Source organism: Gymnoscopelus braueri (assembly GCF_963280865.1).
Source record: "Gymnoscopelus braueri genome assembly, chromosome: 21".
Lineage (NCBI taxonomy): Eukaryota > Metazoa > Chordata > Actinopteri > Myctophiformes > Myctophidae > Gymnoscopelus > Gymnoscopelus braueri.
The window spans coordinates 28,339,733-28,365,364 of record NC_137623.1 but is presented as its reverse complement, the minus strand read 5'-3'; the positions used below and the strand labels follow the sequence as shown (position 1 = coordinate 28,365,364).

General features: G+C 41.0%; 1 protein-coding gene across 2 annotated transcripts in view; it reads right to left on the bottom strand.

The window, feature by feature from the left end:
• Positions 1-17,096: 17,096 nt before the first annotated feature.
• The window catches only part of sema5a (sema domain, seven thrombospondin repeats (type 1 and type 1-like), transmembrane domain (TM) and short cytoplasmic domain, (semaphorin) 5A), a 159,242-nt gene continuing 150,706 nt past the window's right edge, over positions 17,097-25,632 (bottom strand). For both annotated transcript variants that reach the window (XM_080417173.1, XM_080417172.1), the window contains 3 exons: positions 24,631-24,675; positions 23,767-23,978; positions 17,097-18,601 (listed from right to left, as the gene is read on the bottom strand). In XM_080417173.1, coding sequence (XP_080273299.1) covers positions 18,482-18,601; positions 23,767-23,978; positions 24,631-24,675 — 377 coding nt within the window. In that variant the 3' untranslated portion in view covers positions 17,097-18,481. The remainder of the gene's footprint in view (positions 18,602-23,766; positions 23,979-24,630; positions 24,676-25,632) is intronic.

Below are 25,632 nucleotides of genomic sequence, written 5' to 3'. Positions count from 1 at the left end.
ATTTTCAGTTTAGTTCCTTAGTATCGTTTGTCATGGTTCCGTGGCTATTGCCATTCAGTATTAGCCATTACTCATAATTTTGGAGCACTGTCCGTTCAGCACCACAACTGTGCTTATCAGCACCACAACTGTGCTAATTTATTCATCTTATTTTTTGTATCCCCACCCCTTAGTATTTATTTGACACATGTAATGGCTGTTAGTTTAAAAAAAACAATATATATATATATATATATATATATATATATATATATATATATATATATATATATATATCCTCCCTTGTGACTGTTACCTTGTCGTGGTAAGGGAGCTTGTTTAGGCCTACCTCAGTGAACCCTGAGAGCTATGCCGGTGGGAGGCAACTCCTGACAGGTCTTACCACTGGACAGGTCGTGGGCGAGGAGTCAGACAAAACACAGTCAAACAACCTCTCTTGACAGAGCTTTTTGAGGAACCCAATACATTTCTATGAGAAAAGGTATCATTTAAAGATTGACATCTTGAAATTTCAAGTGGCTGTGGGCGGTTTCTTGTCAAATGACCTTTTGAGACGGCTCATGGCAATTTTCATGCTTGTATCACCAACTAAATGATTTCTTAAGCTTAACTAGTCCACTAAGGTGGTGGCCATCTTGAAAAATGGCCGCCATCTTGACATTTCAAGTAGCTGTGGGTGGCTTATTGTCAAGTGACCCACAGAGACTGCTCATGCCAATTTTCATGCTTGTATCACCAAATGAACCATTATATAACTTAAATGCTCCACTAAAGTGTTGGCCATCTTGAAAAATGGCCGCCATCTTGAAATTTCAAGTAGCTGTGGGTGGCCTATTGTCAAGTGACCCACAGAGACTGCTCATGCCAATTTTCATGCTTGTATCACCAAATAAACCATCATATCACTTAACTGCCCACTAAGGTATCGGCCATCTTGAAAAATGGCCGCCATCTTGGATTTTTGAGTGGCTCGATTAAAAAAGTCAAAGAGTTGACCTAAAGGAATGTTCATGCCAATTTTCACGCTTGTATCACAAAGTGAACGATTGTTCCTACTATCCGCTCTACTATTGGTACGACCCGGCTGAATGATTTAACCCCGACCTCCCAATCTCAGGGCGGACACTCGAACCAAAAGGCCACTGAGCTGGTGTGTAGAGAGCAGGACCGAATGCAGACAACCAAGTGGCAGAGCAGATCAAATACAAAGGTTTATTATTTCAGAGTAAACAAGTCCAAGGGAGCAGGCTATAATCCAAAATCCAGTGACTGGCAAAAAGATCAAACACACTTAAGGCAGGCAGAATTGCCTGCCTTAGATTGTTAACATTAATTTTATGCAATACACAAATTAGCCTATAGTAATCAGATCTATTCATGCTCTAATGATGGGGCAGTGATATAATAAGTAGAGGAAGAGCTGTGTTGCTTGAAACGTGCATCAAATAAAATCCTCTAAATGGGAGCTATTTGGTGTGCAGATCTACCGACTTTTAAAATATATATATTTCTATCCTGCTCCCATTTTATTGTGGGGGAGTGATGCTCATCAATGCCACTTTTTCCAACCTACTAATCAAAATGGAGGAGAGGAGGGACTAACTAACTTTCATAACATTTTTGTAATACATATAGATTAGAAAATAATATACTGATGCAAACTACCAAGTCCTACAATAAATACAATATATTTTTAAAGAACTCAACATTTACATTGCCGTTTCCTCTCAAAAGGGGTTCAAGGTGACTGTGAAAAGGCTCGAACGGCCAAGGCTCCAAAGACAGTCAGAGATGCATTTTGGGTGTTTTTATTTCGCCCAACTCCTCCATCGAACTCCAGTGCAAGAATATATACATTAGCAACAATAATACTGGCCTAAAAGTCAAAAATAAAGCCATGAGAACAATAAATAAGCACTTAAGGCAAACACGTATAAACAAGACCCAACTGGATAAAAGCTCTCTTCAGGCTTAACCTTGATCACACAAGGCCCTGTAGCTCTCCCTCAGGGATGTTACCTGTGTTTCTGCCCATATCTAACTAACTACCTGTCTGTCCCTGCAGCCTCCTTTAAATAGGGAGTGGATCCTACCACAGGACACAGAACCAATTAGCAACAATTCCAAATACTTCCATAAATACTCCCAGAGCTTTCCCAATGCCACTGTATAAAAGTAACCTAAACATTCCTAATGATGCGTTACAATTAAACAAACATAACTTGGGTAAAGACTCAATGATAGTTTAAATAAACACAATACTCCTAAAGCATATGAAACACCCCTCTCCTCCACAGCACTTGGCACCTTCCCAATCAAGGGGATTGCCACCAGCAGTGTAGGAGAGACAACCAGCAAACAATCAGTGAACATTTCATTATCAATACACAAGTTTAAAACCATTAGTCCTTGCATAACTTTCAAATGCAGTCAGATGTGTGTATGTGTATATAGGGCACGGGTTGCCCCGTGACATTTCCCCCCCCTTCTGAAGACGCCCTTTGTGGCGTTCTGGAATGGGAAGTCCACTCCACAGTTCACTGACCCATTCCCCATAATGGAAAGGACCCAATGGCGAATATGTGCTCATGTTCTTCCACCCACCCACTTTGGTTCTCCCAGTGGCACCGGTGCTGCCGCCGTTTCTGCTGCCGCCGCCGCCCCGTCGCTGCCACCGACAGGCTCTGCTACCCCCAGCAGCGCACTTGGCTGCGCCCTGGTTGCCTCACTGTCCACTGGAGCCGTGTGATCTGGTGGTTGAGAACTTTGAACATCTATTCGTTCCCACTCGTTCTCAAGCTTCCTCGTGGCCAAACCCGCCTCTCTGGAAGTGGTTGTGTCCACCTTGGGCTGGAAACCTTCCTCGATGGCTCCCCCTGTGGCACCCTCTTCCTTCAAGGACGTGGCTCGCTGCTGCTGGTGATGGTTTTTGGAAGGCATTCTGGATTGTCTTTTCTTTTCTTCTGACACCACATGTGAAAAGGCTCGAACGGCCAAGGCTCCAAAGACAGTCAGAGATGCATTTTGGGTGTTTTTATTTCGCCCAACTCCTCCATCGAACTCCAGTGCAAGAATATATACATTAGCAACAATAATACTGGCCTAAAAGTCAAAAATAAAGCCATGAGAACAATAAATAAGCACTTAAGGCAAACACGTATAAACAAGACCCAACTGGATAAAAGCTCTCTTCAGGCTTAACCTTGATCACACAAGGCCCTGTAGCTCTCCCTCAGGGATGTTACCTGTGTTTCTGCCCATATCTAACTAACTACCTGTCTGTCCCTGCAGCCTCCTTTAAATAGGGAGTGGATCCTACCACAGGACACAGAACCAATTAGCAACAATTCCAAATACTTCCATAAATACTCCCAGAGCTTTCCCAATGCCACTGTATAAAAGTAACCTAAACATTCCTAATGATGCGTTACAATTAAACAAACATAACTTGGGTAAAGACTCAATGATAGTTTAAATAAACACAATACTCCTAAAGCATATGAAACACCCCTCTCCTCCACAGCACTTGGCACCTTCCCAATCAAGGGGATTGCCACCAGCAGTGTAGGAGAGACAACCAGCAAACAATCAGTGAACATTTCATTATCAATACACAAGTTTAAAACCATTAGTCCTTGCATAACTTTCAAATGCAGTCAGATGTGTGTATGTGTATATAGGGCACGGGTTGCCCCGTGACAGTGACCTTAGCATAACATATGGTGCTTTTCAAATTTGTGGCCCTCTATGGACAGAAGTGAAAGTTTTTTTTGGAGATGTGCTCTATAGAGGCCCCTCAACATGTGATTAATTATATATGGCTTTTTTTGGGTTGAGAAATAGGCCTCTCCCACTAATTTTGGAAGCCAGTTACAGGTAAACAGCATGGAATATCAAAACCCTGTTTGATGCTCATTGTCAAATGACTCCCGAGATCAGTTGCACCCAATTCGGTGAAGAAGTCATGTTCATTTAACCCATTAAGACCTGAGGCAGATTCTACAAAATGTCTTCTAAATCAGTAGTTTTCACACTTTCAAGATAAAAAAAAAGGTTCTATCTGATATCTATCTGCTATTTTTGAATTTTTTAAAGATAAAAATCTAAATGACACAGATGCTTTCCCGGTTTTATTGTGGCGGCCTCTATGGGTCTAAGTGAAATCACTTTTGTCTCTGCGTTGTTTGCAGGCCCCTCAATGTGTGATTCACATTTCGGGTTGATCGTAGCCTACATGTGTTCATGATTTTTGCCATTTTTGTTCAAAGTATGTCCTCTGTTTTCAGTGTTCCCATAGCCTGGCATGGCCAAACTACAATTAATTTCGCTCTGCGAGATTCGTCTTGTTTCCAGGCTGGTGTTTCCCTGCCTGTTCATGAAACCCAGTTAATGTGAGTACCTGTTTGGCTCTAAGCCTTCTGTTTACTTGATCTTGTACCTGAATTTTGATATTTTGCCTGCCCTGTTTTGAGGATTGTCCAGATAATAAATAGATAATAAAAATATCATAAAAAAACATATACTGGATGTAATGAAGTAAAATAAAAATAAATGAAAAAATATATATACATTAAAAATATTATATTGAAGTTAAATGTACAGACGGAATGGCAGGTAAACCTTTTAAGGCAGGTATGATATATTTAGCAGCAATGAAGAATATGCAAGAGGGCAGATGGCATGCATATTATGCTTTGGGGCAAACTAATATGATACATTTAATTATATATTATGTTAATTTAATTTTAGAATGTTTTAACTTGTCCAATTATTGATTGCAGACAGACAGGTGGTCAGGGAACCTAAGGCATCTAAAATACAATATGTCTTCTGGGTATGTCTCTGTGAAATGCGGAAGTGGGCAGCAAATTGGGGAAGGTGTTTAGTGGGGAGAGGAGCGGCTCTGGAGTAAGTTTGATTCCAGTCTTTACTAGTAAAGAACTAGTTCTTCCATCCTATCAGTGAGGGTTGGGGAAAAGGAGAGAGAAAAGAATGGAGAGAGTGTGTCTTTGGTAGGTCATCCCATTCACTGTGGCTGGAGTGTGTCATCAGGGTCGTCATGGGGCTGATGCTGGGCCCTTGTCTATATACGATTAGGCCTAATTCATTGAGATATTTGTCACTAGGCTTTGTGCCACAGCGATGGTAGTGATCTGGAGAACAAATAATAAAGGGGCTGAAAGAACAAAAATACCTCTTCGGTCTCCTAGCAGCAGTTAACTGTATTCACTCCACCTAGTTTTAATGTATGGGTTGCGCATGGGACCCATTCTGCGAATGGGTTTAATGCATGACACACACACACACACACACACAAAAAAAATAAAGCGTTGTTGATTGGTGCTGCCGTGTGTGTGTGTGTGTGTGTGTGTGTGTGTGTGTGTGTGTGTGTGTGTGTGTGTGTGTGTGTGTGTGTGTGTGTGTGTGTGTGTGTGTGTGTGTGTGTGTGTGTGTGTGTGTGTGTGTGTGTGTGACATGAGGCCCAAGAGCCTCATGTCCTGGGCTGCAGCTCTTTGAGCCTGTGTATTAAACCGACCCTGATGGCACCTCCTTGAGGGTTAAATCAACCAGTTCTACACTACGGTGGCCTTAGAAAACCTTACTGCTGAACTCATAAGGAGTCATCTACTGGGGGGCACGGTGGCGCAGTTGGTAGCGCTGTCGCCTCACAGCTTAGAAGGTCCTGGGTTCGATTTCCACCGGGGACGCTGTGGGCGCTGGGGGCGTGTCTTCTCCTCCGCGTGACCGTGTCATCAGCGCCCATACAGTACACTAGGTGGGGTTGGCGAACGGGCCTTTGCATGTTCTCCCTGTGTCTCCTAGGGTAGTTAATACCCTCACAAAAACATGTAGTAATCCTGGTCACTATACAGCCTCCCCCATGACAGCTGGGGCGCCTGATGGAGGGGAAAGAAACTGGTTGGAATAACGTGTTCCTTCCACGCGCTACATCCTACTGGGGGAACTCCCCCTGTCAGGTGACAAGAAGGTCAGTTGGCTCTCATGCATTGAAAGAGGCATGAGCTCGGCCCTGGGCTCCCTAGGCTGGTGGGGGGAGAGTAGTGCCCAGGATCACTTAGAAAATTGGCACCGGGTGAAAAAAAGGGTTACAAAATCGTGGGATAAAATATATTAAAAAATATTTAAAAAAGGAGTCACCTACTGTAGTCACCCACTTTCTGGATAAGAAAGTTATTATATTATTTCATAAGTTTGGGTGTGCTAACATAACACCCAAAAGATAGGTTAACTAGAAAATGTGCTCCTCGGAGCACAAGTCTCCGCCAGCAGACTAAACGGTTTTTTGAAGTGACACACCTATTTATAGAATTATATTTCGTCATGCATTCCTCTAGCCAATCAAAGGCATTGGTGTCAACATATTAATACGTATTAAGATTTCGGTCTTGTTGTGGGATCAATTCAACTCTAGTCCTCTTCTGTGTTACTGTTGTAGATGAGTATGCTTTCTTAGCTTTGGCCTTCTGCACACAGATTTTTCCATCTGTCTGAGATTGCTCCATCTTACATGTTATTTGAGAATGTTCAGCGTTGCCAATTTATTTAGATAATTCTTTATCTTGTTGGATAAACTGTCGCCTACATCTAAAGAGGGATTTCTAAAAAGAGTAATATAAAAATCCTCCTCAACACAGGTGCACCACAAGGCTGCATACTGAGCCCACTACTGTACTCTCTGTATACATATGACTGTGCAGCCACTCAGGCATCTAACTCCATCGTCAAGTTTGCTGATGACACGGCTGTGATTGGCCTGTTTACAGATGATAATGAGTCCCTTTACCTGGAGGAGGTGAGACCCTGACTCACTGGTGTCGGGATAATAGCTCAGTCCTCCTGAATACCAGTAAAACAAAGGAGATGATAGTGGACTTCAGGAGGAAGGGCAACAAGAACTATGCCCCCCCTTAACATCAATGTGTAAAGGGTGACCTGTTTCAAATATCTAGGTGTTCAGTCTGTCCACTTGACCGAAGACCCATGGTCAAAGCAGACGGATGCTCTAGTGAAGATGTGTCGGCAGAGGCTGTACCATCTTAGATGCCTGAGGACTTTTGGACTGTCTCCTCTTGCACAACGGAACCTCTACACCTGTATATGTACCATAGAGAGTGTCCTGACAGGGAGCATCATGACTTGGTATGGTAACTGCACTGTGTAAGTCCAGAAAGCCTTGCAGAGAGTAGTCAGGACGGCAGGGCGGATCACAGGAGGTGCCCTCCCAGTCCCCCAGGGTCATCTACACCAAGTGGTGCGGGTCAAAGACCAAACGAATAATGGAGGATAATAGCCAGCCGGCACATGGGCTGTTTGAACTGCTGAAGTTCGGGAAAAGATATCACAAGGCTGGTCTGGAAAGACTTAGGAAAAGCCGCACGCACGCACGCACGCACGCACGCACGCACACAAAACGCCATAGATCACGAACACAGGAGCCGATCAGCACCAAATTTTAATAGCACATTGCATGTCCTCCGACGCTATTCCTCCCAGCATATTCCTCGGGTCAACAACCCACGACTCGTGTTAGGGCAACCACACTTGAAATGTCCCCACATTCCGCCTTTCTAGTTCATTGTGTATCTCTACCTGTTCATTTGTATTTTAAACTTGATATGTGCGAATAAAACAAAGTTTAAACTTGTTAGCACATGTTTATTTCTAACATTATATGCACAACAATTTGTTTACCCAATTTAACATTTTGTTAATAGCACCATTCAGATGACAGATGCAACATTGTGCATTGGAATAATTAATCAAAGCTTTGCATTCAGGACTTTGCTGCCGCAGTAATCTAAATATTACTTCAATACTAAGAGAAATGAGGAAAAGACAGAGATCGAAAAGGATTATGTTAACTGATTGCAATTTTAATCAGTAACAATAAATTATTCATCATGTATGAGACATTTTGAACGACAAATTTGTTCACAACCCTGACTATGGCTACTATGCCAATGAGTGGATTATGGGAAGAACGCCATAGCAGTCATCAATGGTCCTTATGAGTTCGGCAAGCACTGACAGAACCCTTCTGTTTCGAAACAGGCATCCTGCTCAGTTACTGAGGGACTGAGGGAGAGGACGGGGTGCCAGAGCAGCTGGCCATGATGAAGAGACTCTGGGCTTGTGAGGGATGCTGGCATGGGGACATAGAGGAGACATAGTGGGTAAAAGGAACACACTAACATTTGCCATCTTGGCTGGTTACCTGAATAGCAGCTTTGACTGAGGTGAATAGGCCCATAAGGGCTGTGGTGGTGAGGCAGATAAGCGTCAGTAGAACTTGGCTGGTGTTTCGAGGTCCTTGGCACCCGCCGGAACAGTTGGCTTCCTGCAGCTGAATCCTGGAATGGCGGGAAGGGCACCTGGGACTCCAGATGTCTTGGGGTGACATCTGCCACATCTACGGTGGCATCTATGCTTTCAACTGGCATTAGCGTCTCCAGTGATAATCCTTCATGCTGGCATTGAAAAAAAAACAGAGCCGTGCCAACTTCCTATCTGCCCACAAATATCTGTCTTCTTGGGTAAAGCTCATGGAAGACATACTTGTTTGCAGGAAGAAGAGAGATAATTTGGATGCAGAGAACACCAGACAGGACTGGCTTCCTGTCCAGCATCTTTGAGAGGTTGAGTTGTGTTAGTGAAATAACCACAAATGAAAACCTCTGGGTTTTCATTTGTGGTTATTTCTCATAACTTTTGTGATATCCAAAAAGACAGACCATCACAGCAAGCGTTTCTTGTGCTCACTCTGTCTCTATTACATCTAGCTCTCTTCCTCCCGCTGGCCCCCAAATGCTCCCTGATAGATACTAGATAGGGTTGAATAGAAGAACAGGATCCCACCATAAAACACATTCAACAAAACAGGAAAATATTGCTTTTTACAAACATATACAGTAAATACTTTTGTGCCGTGTGTGCTTGTACGTGTCAAACAGATCAGAATAAAATCTAAATGTTTGCTATTAATTAAATAATTCGTACTCATATGCTAGAATAAAAAAATTAAATCAGCAACAGAAGCTAGTGTGGTGAGGAGGATAGTGACAAGTAAAGTGCTTATTTAGTGGCAAAACAATGGCAAAAGCATGACTGAACAATCTGTGGACATACTGACATTAGAGGTGATTCGGAGTCCCTCTCTCCCTCTTATCACTTTTGCTTGATATGCTTACAATACAGAGCAATATAAGACTGGATAAGGCAGCATTAACACATATTTGCATGAAACAAATTATTTTCAGCCTCACAGTCAGACAACAAATCAAACGACGGCAAACACATCAATGAGGCTATGAAATTATTTGTGAAAGGAAAAGTGGACCCTTCACATTAATGGATGTCTTTGTGCGTGGGGGAGTACAGGCATGAATGATTAAGTAGCCCTTATTCTTCCCTATGATTGTTTGTTGCCTGTCACCTGTTACTTCCCTATTTATCTTCCTTGCGTATACTGATGTTTGTCACAAACAAAAAGTAGGTAGGTGCCACTAGGTGACCGGATAGTATGTCAACCATGTTACCCAGTTGGATCTCAGCTGGAGACTATACTATAAATCAGTGGTTCTCAAAGTGGGGTCCAGGGACCCTCAGGGTTCCTTTAGGGTGTTCCAAGTGGACCCTTAAAGGTCTGTAACTCTTAGAGTGTACAAATGGAACCAAATGGACCCTTACGGGCCCATTTGGTTCCATTTGTAGTTATCGGGGTCCTTGAAATAAAAATGTTTGCGACCCACACCTATAAATGAAACAAAAGCTAAAAACAAGAGTTACACATACTGAACTTCATTGAGCCTGCCAAACAACACATAATACTAATAGTGTTGTTGATATGACCGTGTTGTTGATAGGGTGGCACTGTATAATCTGTTAAGAGATGGAAGGGCAGCCTGAAAGCACACTGTTCCATGTGAATTACAGAACAGGGAGGGGTTTAATGGTGTGTTCACGCTCTGTTACCCGCCTGACACAAACCTTGTTTGACACTCTTTATGGGCAGCTAATTGATGGAGCACCCAAATGGTCATATTAGAAGCACAGAATGTCTCCTGATTCCCTGATTCTCAGTGCTTTTGACCCCACCACTAAGAGGGACCGAGCTTACGAAAATATTTCAAATGTAGAGAAAATAGCTGATCTACAAGCTCACAACGTGTCGTACTTGTAGATCTGCTATTTTATTTTCCCTATTTTAGAAAATTACAGATTTTTATTTGTTTTATATTATAACAATGCATTCATATTAAAAAGAAAAAGTACTTTGTAATTTGTACTTTTGAATACTTGATTATTTACTTGTGTACGTACTTTGTCCACCACTGCACACACACTATTTTCCATAAGTACTTGGTCTTATAAGGTAGCTTCTGGTCTCCTGACCTTTAGCTTTCCCGTCCCTAAATGTCACTCTGGGAAAGTCATTTATTGTCCTCAGGCCTATTGTCAATGTGGAATGTCACTTGTGTCCGACTGACTAAGTGCTGCATAGATCATGCTGTTCATGGAGTGATGGAAGTACTGAGGAAAGCTTTAAATAGTTTTCTCCAATCTATGATGTGTGTGTGTGTGCGTGTGTGCGTGTATGTGTGTGCATGCGTGCGCGTGCATGCGTGTGTAGGGAAATGCACTTTGTACATCACGTAATGAGACATCCATCATACTTTGGTCAGGGTCAGTGTAGGACAAACGACTATGGTGTACATACAAGATGCACTCAGCAGTCTGAAAGTGTATTTTGACACAAAGCTCTAATTGCAAGAAAAATGCACACTTTCGCAGTCTACAGTACCTCACCATTCAGCCACCCAGTAACAACCTTTCACTGCTCCATTATACTGTACCAGCTCTCCCCCAAACGCCTTATGTAAACAGATATGCATTCAAACAGTAGACACTAGCTTTGCATACTTGCACAAACTGTCTTAGTATAAAAGCAAAAGGAGTTGCAGAGAAGAATGTACCATGATGAAAGAGCTAATTATGTCTAGATTAAAGCTAACCACTATATAACCCTATATAAAAATGTCTTCTCCACAGCTCTGAGTCCTGATCCACCGGTTCCCAACATGGGGTCCAGGGAGCCCCTGGGGTCCTTGAAGAGTTATGGGTGTCAGAGACTGTACAAATTGAAACCTGTACAGTCTCAGAGTTTAAATGAGAAAAGTGTTCTCCTCCGAAGCACAGGTCTCCTACAGGGCCCGCCGCACACTTTGGAAGGCAGTCACAGCCAATTGGAATGGGATCTGAAAAATCTGACTCATACTGTACATCTTGATCAGGTGACCCCAGAGAAAATGTGTACCAATTTGTGTGAGTTTTGCACAAGTAATGGCAAGCGAAGGCCAGGGTCACACTCTGACCAGGTCAATTCTTCTATTTCTCAATTATGCCTTAAGTCAGAAACGTTTTGGCTAGCCAGCCTTCATCAGTGTGAGTTTTGGACTGTGTAGGAGTAGTAAATATCTATCTATAGTACAGAGATGACTAGATCACTAGTACATGACTATAGAGATGACTAAGACTATTGTACATGTAGTAGTAGTAGTAGTAGTATTTTATTTGGGTCTTAGCAGGATAAATTCAATATATTCAACATATCATCATATCATATCATATATGATGATGATATGAGATGACTATAGTACATAACTATAGAAATTACTATTGTACATAACTTTAGAGATGAATGAGATGACTATAGTACATAACTTTAGAGATGACATAGAGATGACTATTGTACATGACTATAGAGATGACTATTGTACATGACTATAGAGATGACTATTGTACATGACTATAGAGATGACTATTGTACATGACTATAGAGATGACTATTGTACATGACTATAGAGATGACTATAGTACATAACTATAGAGATGACTATAGTACATAACCATAGAGATGACTATAGTAGAGATGACTATAGTACATAACCATAGAGATGACTATAGTACATAACTATAGAGATGACTATTGTACATAACCATAGAGATGACTATAGTACATAACTATAGAGATGACTATAGTACATAACTTTAGAGATGAATAGAGATGACTATAGTACATATAGAGATGTCTATAGTACATAACGTTAGAGATGACTATAGAGATGACTATAGAGATGACTATAGCGGAGACAATAACGCTGAGGATTGTATAGCATAGAATGTTGTCCCAGAGATAAAAATTCAAATCAATCAAATGGGGGTCCGTCGCCTAATGCATATCAAAATGGCGTCCTTGGAATTTAAAAGGTTGATAATCACTGCCTACACTTGAGAGCTTCCGGAGAAAGGTTTCCAAATTTCCAAATTTGAAGCCCTATCACTCATTTTTAAACTTCTATGTGTCCTCCACCATTACAAAAAAAAAACTAGCTGCTGCATGGCTCTCTCAGATAGGAGTGAAGTCAAGGTAAAGAGAGATTGATTCTCTGAGGTCAGACAGCGGATAGGGCTGGATCAGCATTCCCTACCCACAAAACAGCAGGGTGATTAATAACACCACCTGCCATTACCCTCTGCACACAGCTGGGACACCGGGTTGAAGGTTGATGGTGAACAACAGCGTGTGCTACAACACCACGTCATACTGATTAGAGCTCGGTCCTCAGATGGCCGCCGATCATACCCACCCTGTCGCCTCGCACTGTTTGTATACATGTATCTTTCTGCATGCAGCTGCCAGTGCCATTCATTGTGGATAAGGATGGTTTCCGTAACCGGTTAAATGTCGCTGCACTTTGCTGCAGCTAGATCTTTATCAAAGTCTAAGAAACTAGACCACATTACATCGAAACTAGCTTCCCTCCACTGTTGCCAGTGAGTTTCAGGATTGATTTAAGATTCCACTGATGCCTTTTAAACACTTGCAAGGCCAGGCTCCCAGTTACATTTTAGACACTGTATGCTGGTCTCGACTCCTATATGAGCCTGTGAGGCGTGTGCGCAGCCTTGGATCCTCACATAGGGCTTTCTTGGTCGTTCGCCTCACATCTTCACATTGGATGATCAAGGTTTTGATGTCTCAATTTATCTCAATTTGTTTATTTGATTTAATTTGTTTTACTGTTATTTGAATTTTACCATTAATTTTTTATTTACTTTTTCCCTGAAGGCTGTATTTGTATCTTGCTATTGTTAAGCATTTTGTCTGATGCGATGCGAGAGTGGGCAGTGGGCTTCGCCACTTTGTGACTGTGTTAACGCTGCAGCTTGGGCTTAAAGCTAACAATAATCCATGTTAGACAAATGTAATGATTCATAAACATACTCACTGATCACTATCATGCTCCTTAGAATGTTTAGCTTAGTTTAAGGGTCTGATTTGTTGAAAATAGCTGATCAACAAGCTTGTAGATCAGCTATTTTCAAATAGCTGATGTATAGGGTTTATAGTGGCTATAGCTGATGTTGATGCTATATAAAAAATACAAAATCATAGTCTAGGGACCCTGGGGGTCCCCGGACCCCAGTCTGAGAATCACTGTGCTATTGTATAGTGTGATTACAGGTCAATCACTAAACATAGAAGGAGAGCTGTGTTGGTAAATCCAGGTTATTCATATCTTTTCATACATTTTCATGCAAGTATGTGTCAACATGGCAAAAAAGCACTGGTAGTCGGTACACCTGGTTTCTGCTGGGAACAGGGTTCGATTCCCTGCAGCGCTGTGCTTACTGTTTCACCTTTGTCCTGTTGTGTATGTTTACATTAAATGTTAGCACTCAATTCATTGATTCAAATTACCTGAATGCACTTTTTATTATAATATATCAAGCAGATAGCCCTGTGATTACCTGTGATTACATCTTTAGCACATACTCCTATGTCATGGTGTATTAGTCGGCACAGTGGATTAATATTTCAATCGATCTGGGATGTTAAAGTTGTGCAAAACTGTGGTCAATGAATTGCTTCTTCAGCCAGCTTTAGCTCAGTCGGAAGAGCTCTTGACTCCAGACCACAAGGTCATGGGACCGATTCCCAGCACAGGATACTCAGCATCTGGCAATCTGGCTCCCATGCGATTACTGACTTTTTTCACCTTTAAATGGCCATTGCAATTGACAATGCATTGAGCGCTTAAAGTTAAATATCTCTACAAAACATTTTAAAGTAAAAAGTTCAAGCATTTGTGTCCACAGTAAGATGAATTATAAAAAGTGTGAATGGAGTTTCTAGGTGAAAGTGTTTTTTTTTTAGGTGCCAAAACCTGTCATCGACCTCCATTATACATTTCTGAACTTTTAAAGGAGTATATTTCTAAAACTATAAAACATTTCAAATATTCATGTTCAGGCAAACATGTCCACAGTGAGATGAACATTTTAAAGTTTGAATGGGGTTTCAATAATTTGTAGTTTTTTTAATATTTAGCTTTAAGCGCCCAATGCATTGTCAATGGCAATGGCCATTTAAAGGTGAAAAAAGTTAGTAATCCCGTGGGAGCTAGATTGCTCAGATGCCGAGTATCCTGTGCTGGGATACAATCCCATGACCTTGCGGTCTGAAGTCAAGAGGTCTTCCAACTGAGCTATACCCAAGCACACTAAGCTCTGTACATTGACATTACATGAACGTGATGGGTCATTCCTCCAAATTAATTAAAGGAATTTAGCTCATGCACTTTACAAGTGGGCTTATTGTTAGCAACAGCCAAGAACACAGGAGTCTGAGTGTTACAGCACTAGACCCCAGGGAGACAGATTGCTCACATGCTGATTTTCCATTTCCAGGATTCGATCACATGACCTTGTTGTTCAGAGTCAAGAGCTCTTCCGACGGAGCTATTCAGATAAGAAACATTGTACATTGACATTCCATGAACGTGATGGTCATTCTCCCCAAATAATTAAAGGCACCTGGAAGTGGTTTGAAATGAGTTGAAATTCTATTCAGATTTCTGAACACTCGTACGCTGAAGCTTGATTCGTACTTTGTCATACAACGGTGTCACTTGTCGAAAATATCAGATCTACACGCATCAGTATTGACGCGTATATAGTATACTTTTCTTTGGTTAAATATTTATAATCTAAAAACAATTACACGATTATTGTGACAGGCCTTAAGGCCTAGTACTCACCACAACCCACCACAGTAGGCTGTATAGGTTATTCAGGTCAGCTGGTTATGGTACAAATACTGAGTGAAAACCCAGCTCCAAACACATTAACTTTCTTGTTTTTAACAGGGTTACATGCTGATATACAGTATCCTCACCCTGGCTCTAATTTGGGGACAACATAAACCAGATTCTTCTTCTTCTTCTTCTACTTTGGTGTTTTATGGCAGTTAGCATCCGTAATTGTTGCATTACCACCACCTACTGGAATATATCTGTTTTTGTCCATTGCCATTGACAATGCATTGGGCGCTTAAAGTTAAATATTTCAAAAACTACAATTTATTGAAACCCCATTCAAACTTTAAAATGTTCATCTTACTGTGGACATGTTTGCCTGAACATGAATATTTGAAATGTTTTATAGTTTTAGAAATATACTCCTTTAAAAGTTCAGAAATGTATAATGGAGGTCGATGACAGGTTTTGGCACCTCCAAAAAACACTTTCACCTAGAAACTCCATTCACACTTTTTATAATTCATCTTACTGTGGACACAAATGCTTGAACTTTTTACTTTAAAATGTTTTGTAGTTTTTGAGATATTTAACTTTAAGCGCCCAATGCATTGTCAATGGCAATGGACATTTAATACATTATAACACAAAATACATACGTTATAATGTGAAACCATAAAACGTTTTTCCTGACAGGGCAGCAATAGCTTCCGTACTATTGAGTAGCTCAATGTGTCTTATTTTCACACCTACAACTGCTACATTAAAACTTTATTAGAATAATACTTTTTCCATAGAATGTGTACAGTAATTGACAGCATACTCAAATAGGTGAACACGCGAACGATCAATTTTGTTCCAGCCACCAAAATGACACAAAAAATATTTTCGCCTCTATTGTAAAATGCACCTCGAGTACTTTTGACTCTGTTCTCAGTATGTTGGCTTTCAAAATGTACTTTAATATTAAGAGTACCAACCAGTTAACCATGTCCTTAACTCACCTGCAGCTGTGCCTTTAACAGGTTTTCACTCTGGCTGGTACTTTGGAGTTATGAGGCTTGAAAACACAACCTGAACATCTCCTGTCAAGTGCTGCTGAACACACTGAACCTTCATGGTTTGCACTCTGTCCTCTGCATGCTGTCAATTATAAGTTTAGAAGGTCCCTCCTTCAGCCTGCCAGTGTGAGCACAGCCAGTTCATCCACAACACTGTGCTTGGCAGAAAGAGCTTGTGTGCTCAAGATTTGATACGGGATTCAAGAGGATTTGGATTCAATAAGAGCATTTAATACTGGATTCAGATCCAATAATGCTTTCCAACTCACTGTGGACTGTTGCTGACTCTTTAACCCCTCTATAGTTCGATGTACACCAAATACCAAAAATAGTGGATCTACAAGCTTACATTGCATTGTGATGTGTTGTGAGCTTGTACTGTAGGCCTAGATCAGCTTTTTATTATTATTATAATCTTTAGTAAGATTTTGACAGTACTTTACCATTTGTTAAAGACACTAGGTTGAAAGTCATTAAAACAAATGGAGGGGTCATTTACTGTACCACGGCAATGAGTGATTTATAAAATGGCCCTGAGTTTTGAAAAATGTTGTATTTTTTTCAGTGCTTCACTCTTTAATACAATGCTGTACATAGCAAAATCCTGAGTGTTAATTAAACTGAGAATGAAAAACTGGTCACTCAGGATTTTTCTGTGCAGGCCCCATTGCTTGCTTTGTCCAACATACAATGCCAGCAAAACCACGGGACAATGCCTACTAAAGCATGTCAATACATCTGGTAATGTGTGTTGAGCTTGAAACAGAGCCACTATGGAAAACAACTGTTGAAGTTGCAGCTGTTTGGGATCAGGCAGACAAAAAGCCTACTTTTGCAAATGAGAGATTGCAAAAAAGGAAAAATATACTAAGCATAACAATAGCACTTATAATGTATACTGACAAGTCTGTTGTATACGAAGCGGTTTTTAATTTATGCACAATAACACAAGCAAACATGTAAAAAAAAATCGTTAGTTACAACTGAAACATTGAACAACCAAATATTTGGATATGGATGTACACTTGAAAACAGAGCTACTGTATCTCAGCTTGATGAAACTTGTCTTACACTTGTGGGTGAGGGAGGAGAGGACTTTGCTCAATTATGCTCCATCTGCACAGTAAATGCCATCACAATACTTTGCTCGAAAATACATGTTCAACTCAGCAGCCAAAGAAATAATAACATACACTATCAAATTGAATTTGTTTTTTTTTTACAAAAAAATATAAAAAAGTACGCTGGCAAAAACTGAACTTGATGCAGGATATACAGAATATTCCTGATCACTTTTTTCTTTTCAGAAAGTACATAAACCGTTTCTTTTCAAAAGATAACTTTTTTTTTGTTCTTTAACCATTTCAAGACATTGAGTAAATGTATTTATAAAAACTACAGAGATGTAGCTTCAAACTGAAGTTACTGTACAAGAACAACAAAAGCCAGAAGGTTTTACACTGATAGTTCAACCACTGTTAGCTGCTGAAGACTTCGCAAGAGTCCATAACAGGAAAAGAAACAAAAACAAAACAAAACAAACAAAAAAGTAATCAGACCACAAACTTCAAATATGTACAATAACCTGATTCTAAGGACTGGTAGTAGTGAATGTTGACCCAATTTTCGGAGCACTGCACAGGTGGATGCTAGATCATGAAGGAATCTCTGATCGTGGCCTCTGGCTGGACACAATAGAAGAAAAACCAGTCCCGAATCAAAGACCATCAAAATCTGCTTGCAAAGGCCCTCAAACACCTGGAATGCGATCAGCCATGCAAAACAAACAGAACGATAGAGTAAACATGTCTGATGAAGTCATGCAAAGCAGTTTTGTGGTTATCCCCGTTGATACAGTAACAAACACAGGTGTGTTTTTAGAGGCGTCACAATCAAAGACTAAAAAGGATCCAATCGACTTCCACAATCTTTTTGAGTTCTCTGTCTTTTTGTTGAAAAGTCATAGTTTTTTCCCCCCCGTCTTTTAATTTAGATTTTATCTTCTTCGCGAAAATTTTAATCCAGTTGTCCTTTTCTTGTTCAGTCGAGATGATCTGTTTCAGAGCGTGCCACAAGGCACCTGAGAGAAAGTGGACATTTCCCTCTCTTGGCAACACGTTGCGTCTGTAGTTTTATTACATTTACAAGCTGCCAATGCTGTCTCAGAATGGGTTTGTGAGTCCCGCGAAAGATGTCACAAATTTCATTACAAACCACAAAGGGAAAAATAGAACATAGTCGAAATGGGTGGTAGGGCTGTTGTCCACAATCGGGCATGGGGTTGAATCGCCCAATCAAGCATTAATAGTCATCATAGGAGTTGAGATCAGTGAAGTATGCGTTGGTATATGTCTTCCCGGCAAGCTGAGGGTTGAAGTACTTATTTCGTTCCTCCAGAATCAAATTGTTCTTGTTGAAGGCCTGTAGACGGAAGAGATGGGTGGGTAGGGAAAAGAGAAAGAGAGAGGAATCAGTCTCGACTTCTTTGTTAGACAGGGATAAAGTGATTATTCAGCCCAGATGGCAAGGTAAAACAAATCCATCTAACAGGGGAAAAAAAGCCTTTTGATCTTTTTGGAGCGACAGCAACACAAATCAATTGGAGGCCAGGCTCCATGAGCAAAACATACATTTCACAGAGCAAGGTCAAAGCGTTAGCGAACAGGCTGAGAAAATGATAACGCACTACAGGGCGAAAATAATTTCGATGAGCGCCCATACACTCATCCTCTGTCATCTCTAATACGTAGCATCAGCAGCTTTTATGGCTCTCGGATTGTTGGCCCTCGAGGACACACTAAGCCATAAAATCAATCAATAGAGAATAATTCTGGTCTATTAAACAATAAGAACGAGCCATGGGGGCAGCTCTAGGTTCCTATATGATGTCGTGAACATAGAAAGAGGTCCTGATGCACTGCTTGATACGACATCAGCAATTTGGAAAATGGATGCGAGCATCCGGTCTATGTGCAGCGAATCCCTTGGGGGAGGAGGCATGATTCAATACTTGATGATACTGCATTTCCTCGCTGTTAAAATAAAGTGTTGCAATGTATAGATCCAATGTATTTATTATTTAGTCCAGTGGTTCGCAACCTGTGGGTCGGGGTCCCCACATGATTTTGGGTGGGGTCCCCAGATGACATACATACAATACCCACAGACACACTTAACCACCTTAAACCTGACATCCCTGCTGTGGGCACGTCATAAAATCTTTAAAAATCTTTAAAAATAAATAAATAAATAGTGGTTGGAGGTCGGCTATTTTCACTACTTTTTGCGCGATACTTTGCAGTTGATAGATGGTTCCCACTGACATTGATAGGAAATGTGTGCGCCGGACAAAGAAAAGAAAAGAAAACTTTAAAAAATATATATTCTATTTCTAAACCATTATGTGATTTGCAAACAAAGGGAACTGTGATCAACACTGCTCTAAAAGGCAGCCTTGAAGTGGTTTTGTAGCTCTGCAGGTGGCCCCTTATTTAGAGGCATTTAAACAGCTGTGCTAAGACGCCTTTTTGCACCATCTCCTTTATCTCCTAGCCTTAACCCGTTCAATACGGGAACGCGTCTGTGTGTCATTTTAGATTTTAGCTATAACCATTATTTTATACTTTGGCTATCCGAAAATAGCAGATATACAAGGGGTCCCTGGAACAACCTATTTTGGTGTGTAAAACCATCATACCCAAAATGATGTGTATTTGGCCGCCGACCCCCATCTCAAAATAATTTCCAGGGATCCCCAGAAGCAAAGAGTTGAGTTAAAAATGTTGTTTCCAAAAATCTATATATATATTCAAAGATTTGCACGATACATTTTCACGATAAAATAGATTAGCAGATCTACAAGCTCATAGCGCGGCTATGAGCTTGTAAATCTGCTATTTTTGAAAAACTAAAGTATAAAATTACGGTTATAGCTAAAAAATCTAAAATGACACGGATGTGTTCCCGGATTGAATGGGTTAACAGCCACTTTAATTGGCTGAAGAGTGATTGTTCGACGTGGTAAACAAACAGCGGGGCGACGTTACGGATAAGAGATATCACAGAGAGGAGCGTATTAAAAAAAGAGGAAAAACTCACAATGAACTTTCATTCTCAGCGCTTAAATGTAAAAAAAGAAAAAAAACCAAGAACAACAACAACAAACATCAAGAAGGTGAAACGCACAAGGACGAACCAAAGAGCAAACAGAAAATCAAGAAAGCGCGTGCAAATGGAAACCTTGTGGTTGTGAGAAAGAGATGAGAAGAATACACTGCCTTCTCGCAAGCCTAAAGCAGGGGTTCACAACCTTTTCTGGATCAGGGCCCACTTGAAAACATCTGGAAAGCGTCCGCGGGACCACCCATTTGACCACTTCACGCTTAACGCCGTGTTAACTGGTCAGACGGGTGGGCCGTGTAGGATTTTCTGAGCATGTTTAGTTTAACGATCAATCAATCGATTCTGTTTTCCAGCTTGGATCAATGGAGTTAACATAGTATACTTCAAGTTCCTATTTATCTGTATCACAATTAAAACTCATTTTTCAAGGTTCTAAAGAAAAAATACCATGACGTTTATTTTTTTTAATTTTCTTTAAAATATTATTTATTTATTATTAGTTATATTATCATTAAAATTGAGTGTTTTGCCAATTATTTGGGGGTCCACTTGCACTATCCTCACGACCCACCAGTGGTCCCTGGCCCACAGGTTGAGAACCACTGGGCTAAAGGGGTGGGGGTGGGGGGAGTCCTAAAGGATGGAAGGGATGGAGGGATGCGGGATATTCCGAGTAGATAAAGAGAAACTACAGTCTGTGCTCCCCACCTGCCACACACTGGAAGTGCCACAGGAGGTGGGAGGGGCGCGTTGGGGAGGAAGAGGAGGAGGAGGAGGAGGAGGAGGAGGAGGAGGAGGAGGGAGTGTACTGCAGTGGGATCGAGAGGCTGTTGGGGGGGTCAAGAGGCGGGATGTTGTAGAAGTCAGAGGTCAGTGGTTAGTAGAAAATCTCCAGGCCACGCACGGACACCCCCATGTTAGCGGAGAGAGGCTGGCGCATGCCGGGGTCGTCCAGAGGCAAGAGGACCGACACATCTGGCTGCAAGGAGGAGAGGAACGGGCAACAGTCATCCTCAAAGGAGCCCATATTTCTGACCAATGTATACAACGGATAAATTAAAGGGGTAGTTCACCCAAAAAGTATTAGTCTCCCCATGGAGACTTGAATTCATGGATATTTTTTTGTTTAAGCCAATAATTTGATGACCAGCGGACCGGTAGGCAGCGGTTCCGGTAGGAGACACAAAAGGGGACTCTTTGTGTCTCCTACCGGAACCGCTGCCGGTCATCAAATGGCTTTGAAATGCGATAAAAACAAAAAAATATCCATGAATTCAAGTCTCCATGGGGTGACTAATCGATAGAAAAAAAGTCATTTTGGGGGTGAACTATCCCTTTAGCCTTAGCCACACATGAACCTTAGCGTCCCTATATTCTAGGGGGGGAGAACATTCAGTGAAAATAGTTGACCTACAAGCTCGCGACGCGATTGTAGATCGACTGTTTTCGTCGATCTAGGGGAAAAGGAGGGGGCCTAGTGTAGACCCCTGGGGGACTTCTGTCAATGAAGTATATAAGGTTTCAGTGGTTATGTCAATACGCTGTGACCTAGAAGCCCTGTTACTGTATGCAACCGTACGACTAGAGCCAAAATGGTGGCTTATTTTACTTAGACTTTGTGATCATCATCATCAACTCATATTATTCTGCTGGGAGGCATCCAAATTGGCTAGGAAGGCCAATAATATCTGCCCGCTATGAGACGTGCATGCATTAAATGCACCTCTATCATCACGTTTTGACCTACAGTAACAATCTCATCCTGAAATATGGTGCCAGCTGTTCATATTTCATTGTCATTAACTCCCCAATGATATTATGGAGTTGTTTTGAATGGTTATGTCGTTCATTTCAACATCGGAAACCATTTAGCACAGCGAGGATGGAGCCAGAATGTGAATTTGCTAAATTGGATGGATTATTTTGCCCCGCTATGTCCATGATCTGCCTCGATCTGCATCTGAAAACTGTTTTATGCTCAACGGCTGAATTCATGAGTTTTTTTTTTTATGTTTCGGCAATTGCAATGAAATTGCCGTTTGAGAAGGTACAGCTGAGCCAAGTGGTCCGTTCTCTTTCCGGGGGCATGTCTGTTTTGAAAGGTATACTGTATTGTAGTGTGGTGAGCTACAGTCGGCAGCTCATTTCACATTTTCACTTATTTGAATCAAATAAAAGACTTGGAAAAAAGCACTGGTTTAGGGCTGCAAATATCGATTACTTTCTTAGCGATTATTCTATCGATTACTTTTTCGATTCATCAAATATAATTGAGAAGCACTCGGGTGATCGGGTATTTTCCCTATTTGATCTTTAAAAAAAAAAGTATGACAATAGGGATCAAATATTAATCAATTATTTTACAAAATTACATTAATTATATATTCCAATTGATTAAATTAATTACTTCAATTAACTGTTGCACCCCTAGACTGGTTTAAACCTAGGTCTAACTCACTCAACAGTTTATTGCTTGACTTGTTGACTATCATCCTTCTGTGGTGAGCCAGATTTATAATAAATAGAAATAGAATATAGAAACTAGAAAATAGATGTTATTATTATTATTATTATTATTAAATAACAAAATTAAATAATCAAATTAGGCAATGCACAGGTAGCTTTTGCATTATACTACTGTTACGAATCAACAGTGACTGTCATCTTCACTCTTGTAAGTCTGTTTTGGCTCAGGCAGAACTCCGGGAGGTGTAAACCAGTTAAAAATCCCCTGTTGGGAGCTGTCTGGAACCCTGAAATAAGCCCAGCTGGAACCCAGTGTGGCTTTGGATGAGCACTAATCATATAGCACTCCCTGGCACCCAAGGCTCAACTGAAACTGTGGATAAAGGGCCTGTTGTTTGGTCTATGGCCACATTTGGATTTCTGTCAACGCCTCTGGGCTTTCTATTCTATCCGCAAAGACATAAGAATCACTGTGCACAGAGGGATGTGCAATGCTAAAGACACTAAAGATGCTAAAAACGACGCTATAAACATAACGATCTGACGATTGACAGCCGACTACCTGCCTACACACCAATTACTGATCTGTTAGTGTGTTATGAGAAAGCAGTGTATGAGACTACGGACAAACAGGGACTAAGCCACAGAGTATAGGAACACACAGAAAGAAGTAGTACACACAAACTGTCCGTACAGTATATTACATAGTGTCCGTGCACGAGAAGAGGTGGTGCTACAGTACAGCGTAGGAGCCATGCAATAAGAGAAACCAGAGAAATCTTGTTTAATCGCCGCAGAGACAGAGGAGGAAGGCAAAGCATTGCTTCATAGACTGTGAGAGCGCGAGCGTGAGACCCATTTATCACCTCGCTCGCAGCATCACAACAAACAAACAACTGCTTTGGCCGAGCTCGGGAAAACACCTGGATATTTTCCCACAGAAGTGTTCACCCCGGAAAACTAAATGAATGCGTCAAAAAAGACCAGCAAACTCAGACCTTGATGGCTTCCACCGAGTCGTATTTGTCCAGTTTGTTGATGTGGTTGGTGATGCTGGTGTTGAGCGGCGCGGCAGAGATGGGGTGGATGACAGTGGCATCGTGGGACTGCTGCTGGTACCGCTGGCAGTAGGAGTAGACCAGCAGTGTCACCAGGCAGCCCAGGATGGAGCTGCTCAGGCCAACTGCGATCATGTGGAACAGGTTGAAGTCTGAGGGAAGGGAGACAGAGATATCAGTTACAGAATATTATATTAGATATAAATAACATTAGAATAGAACAGATTCAATTAGAATAGATCATAGAACAGGTTAGAACAGGATAGAATAGAATTCATTTGATTGATCCCAGGAAGATAGTTAACGCCTAAGGTAAAACAAAGACACTTAACCGCTTGAGCCCTAGCTTCGCTATCCTGGGGAGAAGTATTGTGAGCTTGTAGATCGGCTATTTTTGGCGAAGAGGTTGGTTTTAAAACTGTGTACACGGTGAAATCCGTGTACACGCTGAAAAAGTACACTTTCAGACATAAATTAACCGGTATTGCTCAATGGAATATGCTCAATGGAAATTCTAAATTGAAACAGCATTATGTTAATAATAACAATGGCAGACACTTTCATTCAATCGCTCAGTCATTGCTTTATGGTGCAGATGTACAGTTCCAGTTGTTGAGTTTAAAAGAACATTAATTGCCTCGCGGAAGATGTTTAGCACATCTACTGGTGCAACAGAGAGTTTAGTACAGTGTTAGACAAGTGATAATTGAGAAATGTCTCTTTGTAATTGTCATTTATTCTCTTCAGTTTCTCTCAAATCTTTCTCCTGTCAAACATGCAGGCACGGATACACACACACATTACCTCCACAGCGTCTCTCCTCCTGACTGGAGCGAGCAATTGAGACTTCTATGAAAAGAAGGAAAAACACAAGAGAAAGGAGCATTCACACACACACACACACACACACACACACACACACACACACACCCCCCACACACACACCCCCCCCCACACCCACACACACACACACACACACACACACACACACACACACACACACACACACACACACACACACACAAAAGCATGTTAGCTTGATGAATTGTATGGTTGAATGTGAGACGAAAGCTTTACTCAATATGAAACAGATTATCATAAAACTCAAGGAGCTAATTGCGGCCGAAGTATCAGCTCTCATTAAAGGAAATGAAGTACAAGACATTGCTAATGAACATTAATGGACTACCTTTCTCATTAAACCTGATGGATGATAACGTATAAAGGGGTTTTCACATCTTACACGGCCTACTATTACAATCCCTGAGTAAGGTAAGATTTTAAGCCTCAATGAAGTATAACATTTGTATCAGTTTTGAGTTGTCTTGATGACAATTCAGGGCCATAGCCTGCCAAAAATGTGGGATAATCAATGAATAAATGTCATCGTCATTGACTAAATTAATCAATACAAGGACTTTTATAGTGATAGCATTTTCATAATGGCTGCAGAGCCTGCTCTGTGCCAAGACACATGACGTCGCTGTCAGGCAGAAACCTTGCATCTCCGTATTTACTTTTTTTGTATTTATTCTTTTTTGTTGTTTTCAGCTCCCCCCATGTAAATGCCTGGTACTTAAAAAAGCGTTATATCAATCTGAGATATTATTAAGAGTGTGTGCAAAAGTTGAAATAATTGGTATTTTGGAGGAGAAAAAAAGAGCAAAGTGAAAGTTTTTAAGTATGTCTGGGTTTTATTTAAATACTGTATTGAACCAAAAAAAAATAGGAACAAGACCGTATGACTAAATAATAACTACAGAGGTTCCTTTTCTTTTTTCATTTCCTGAAAAGTAACTGTTTTGG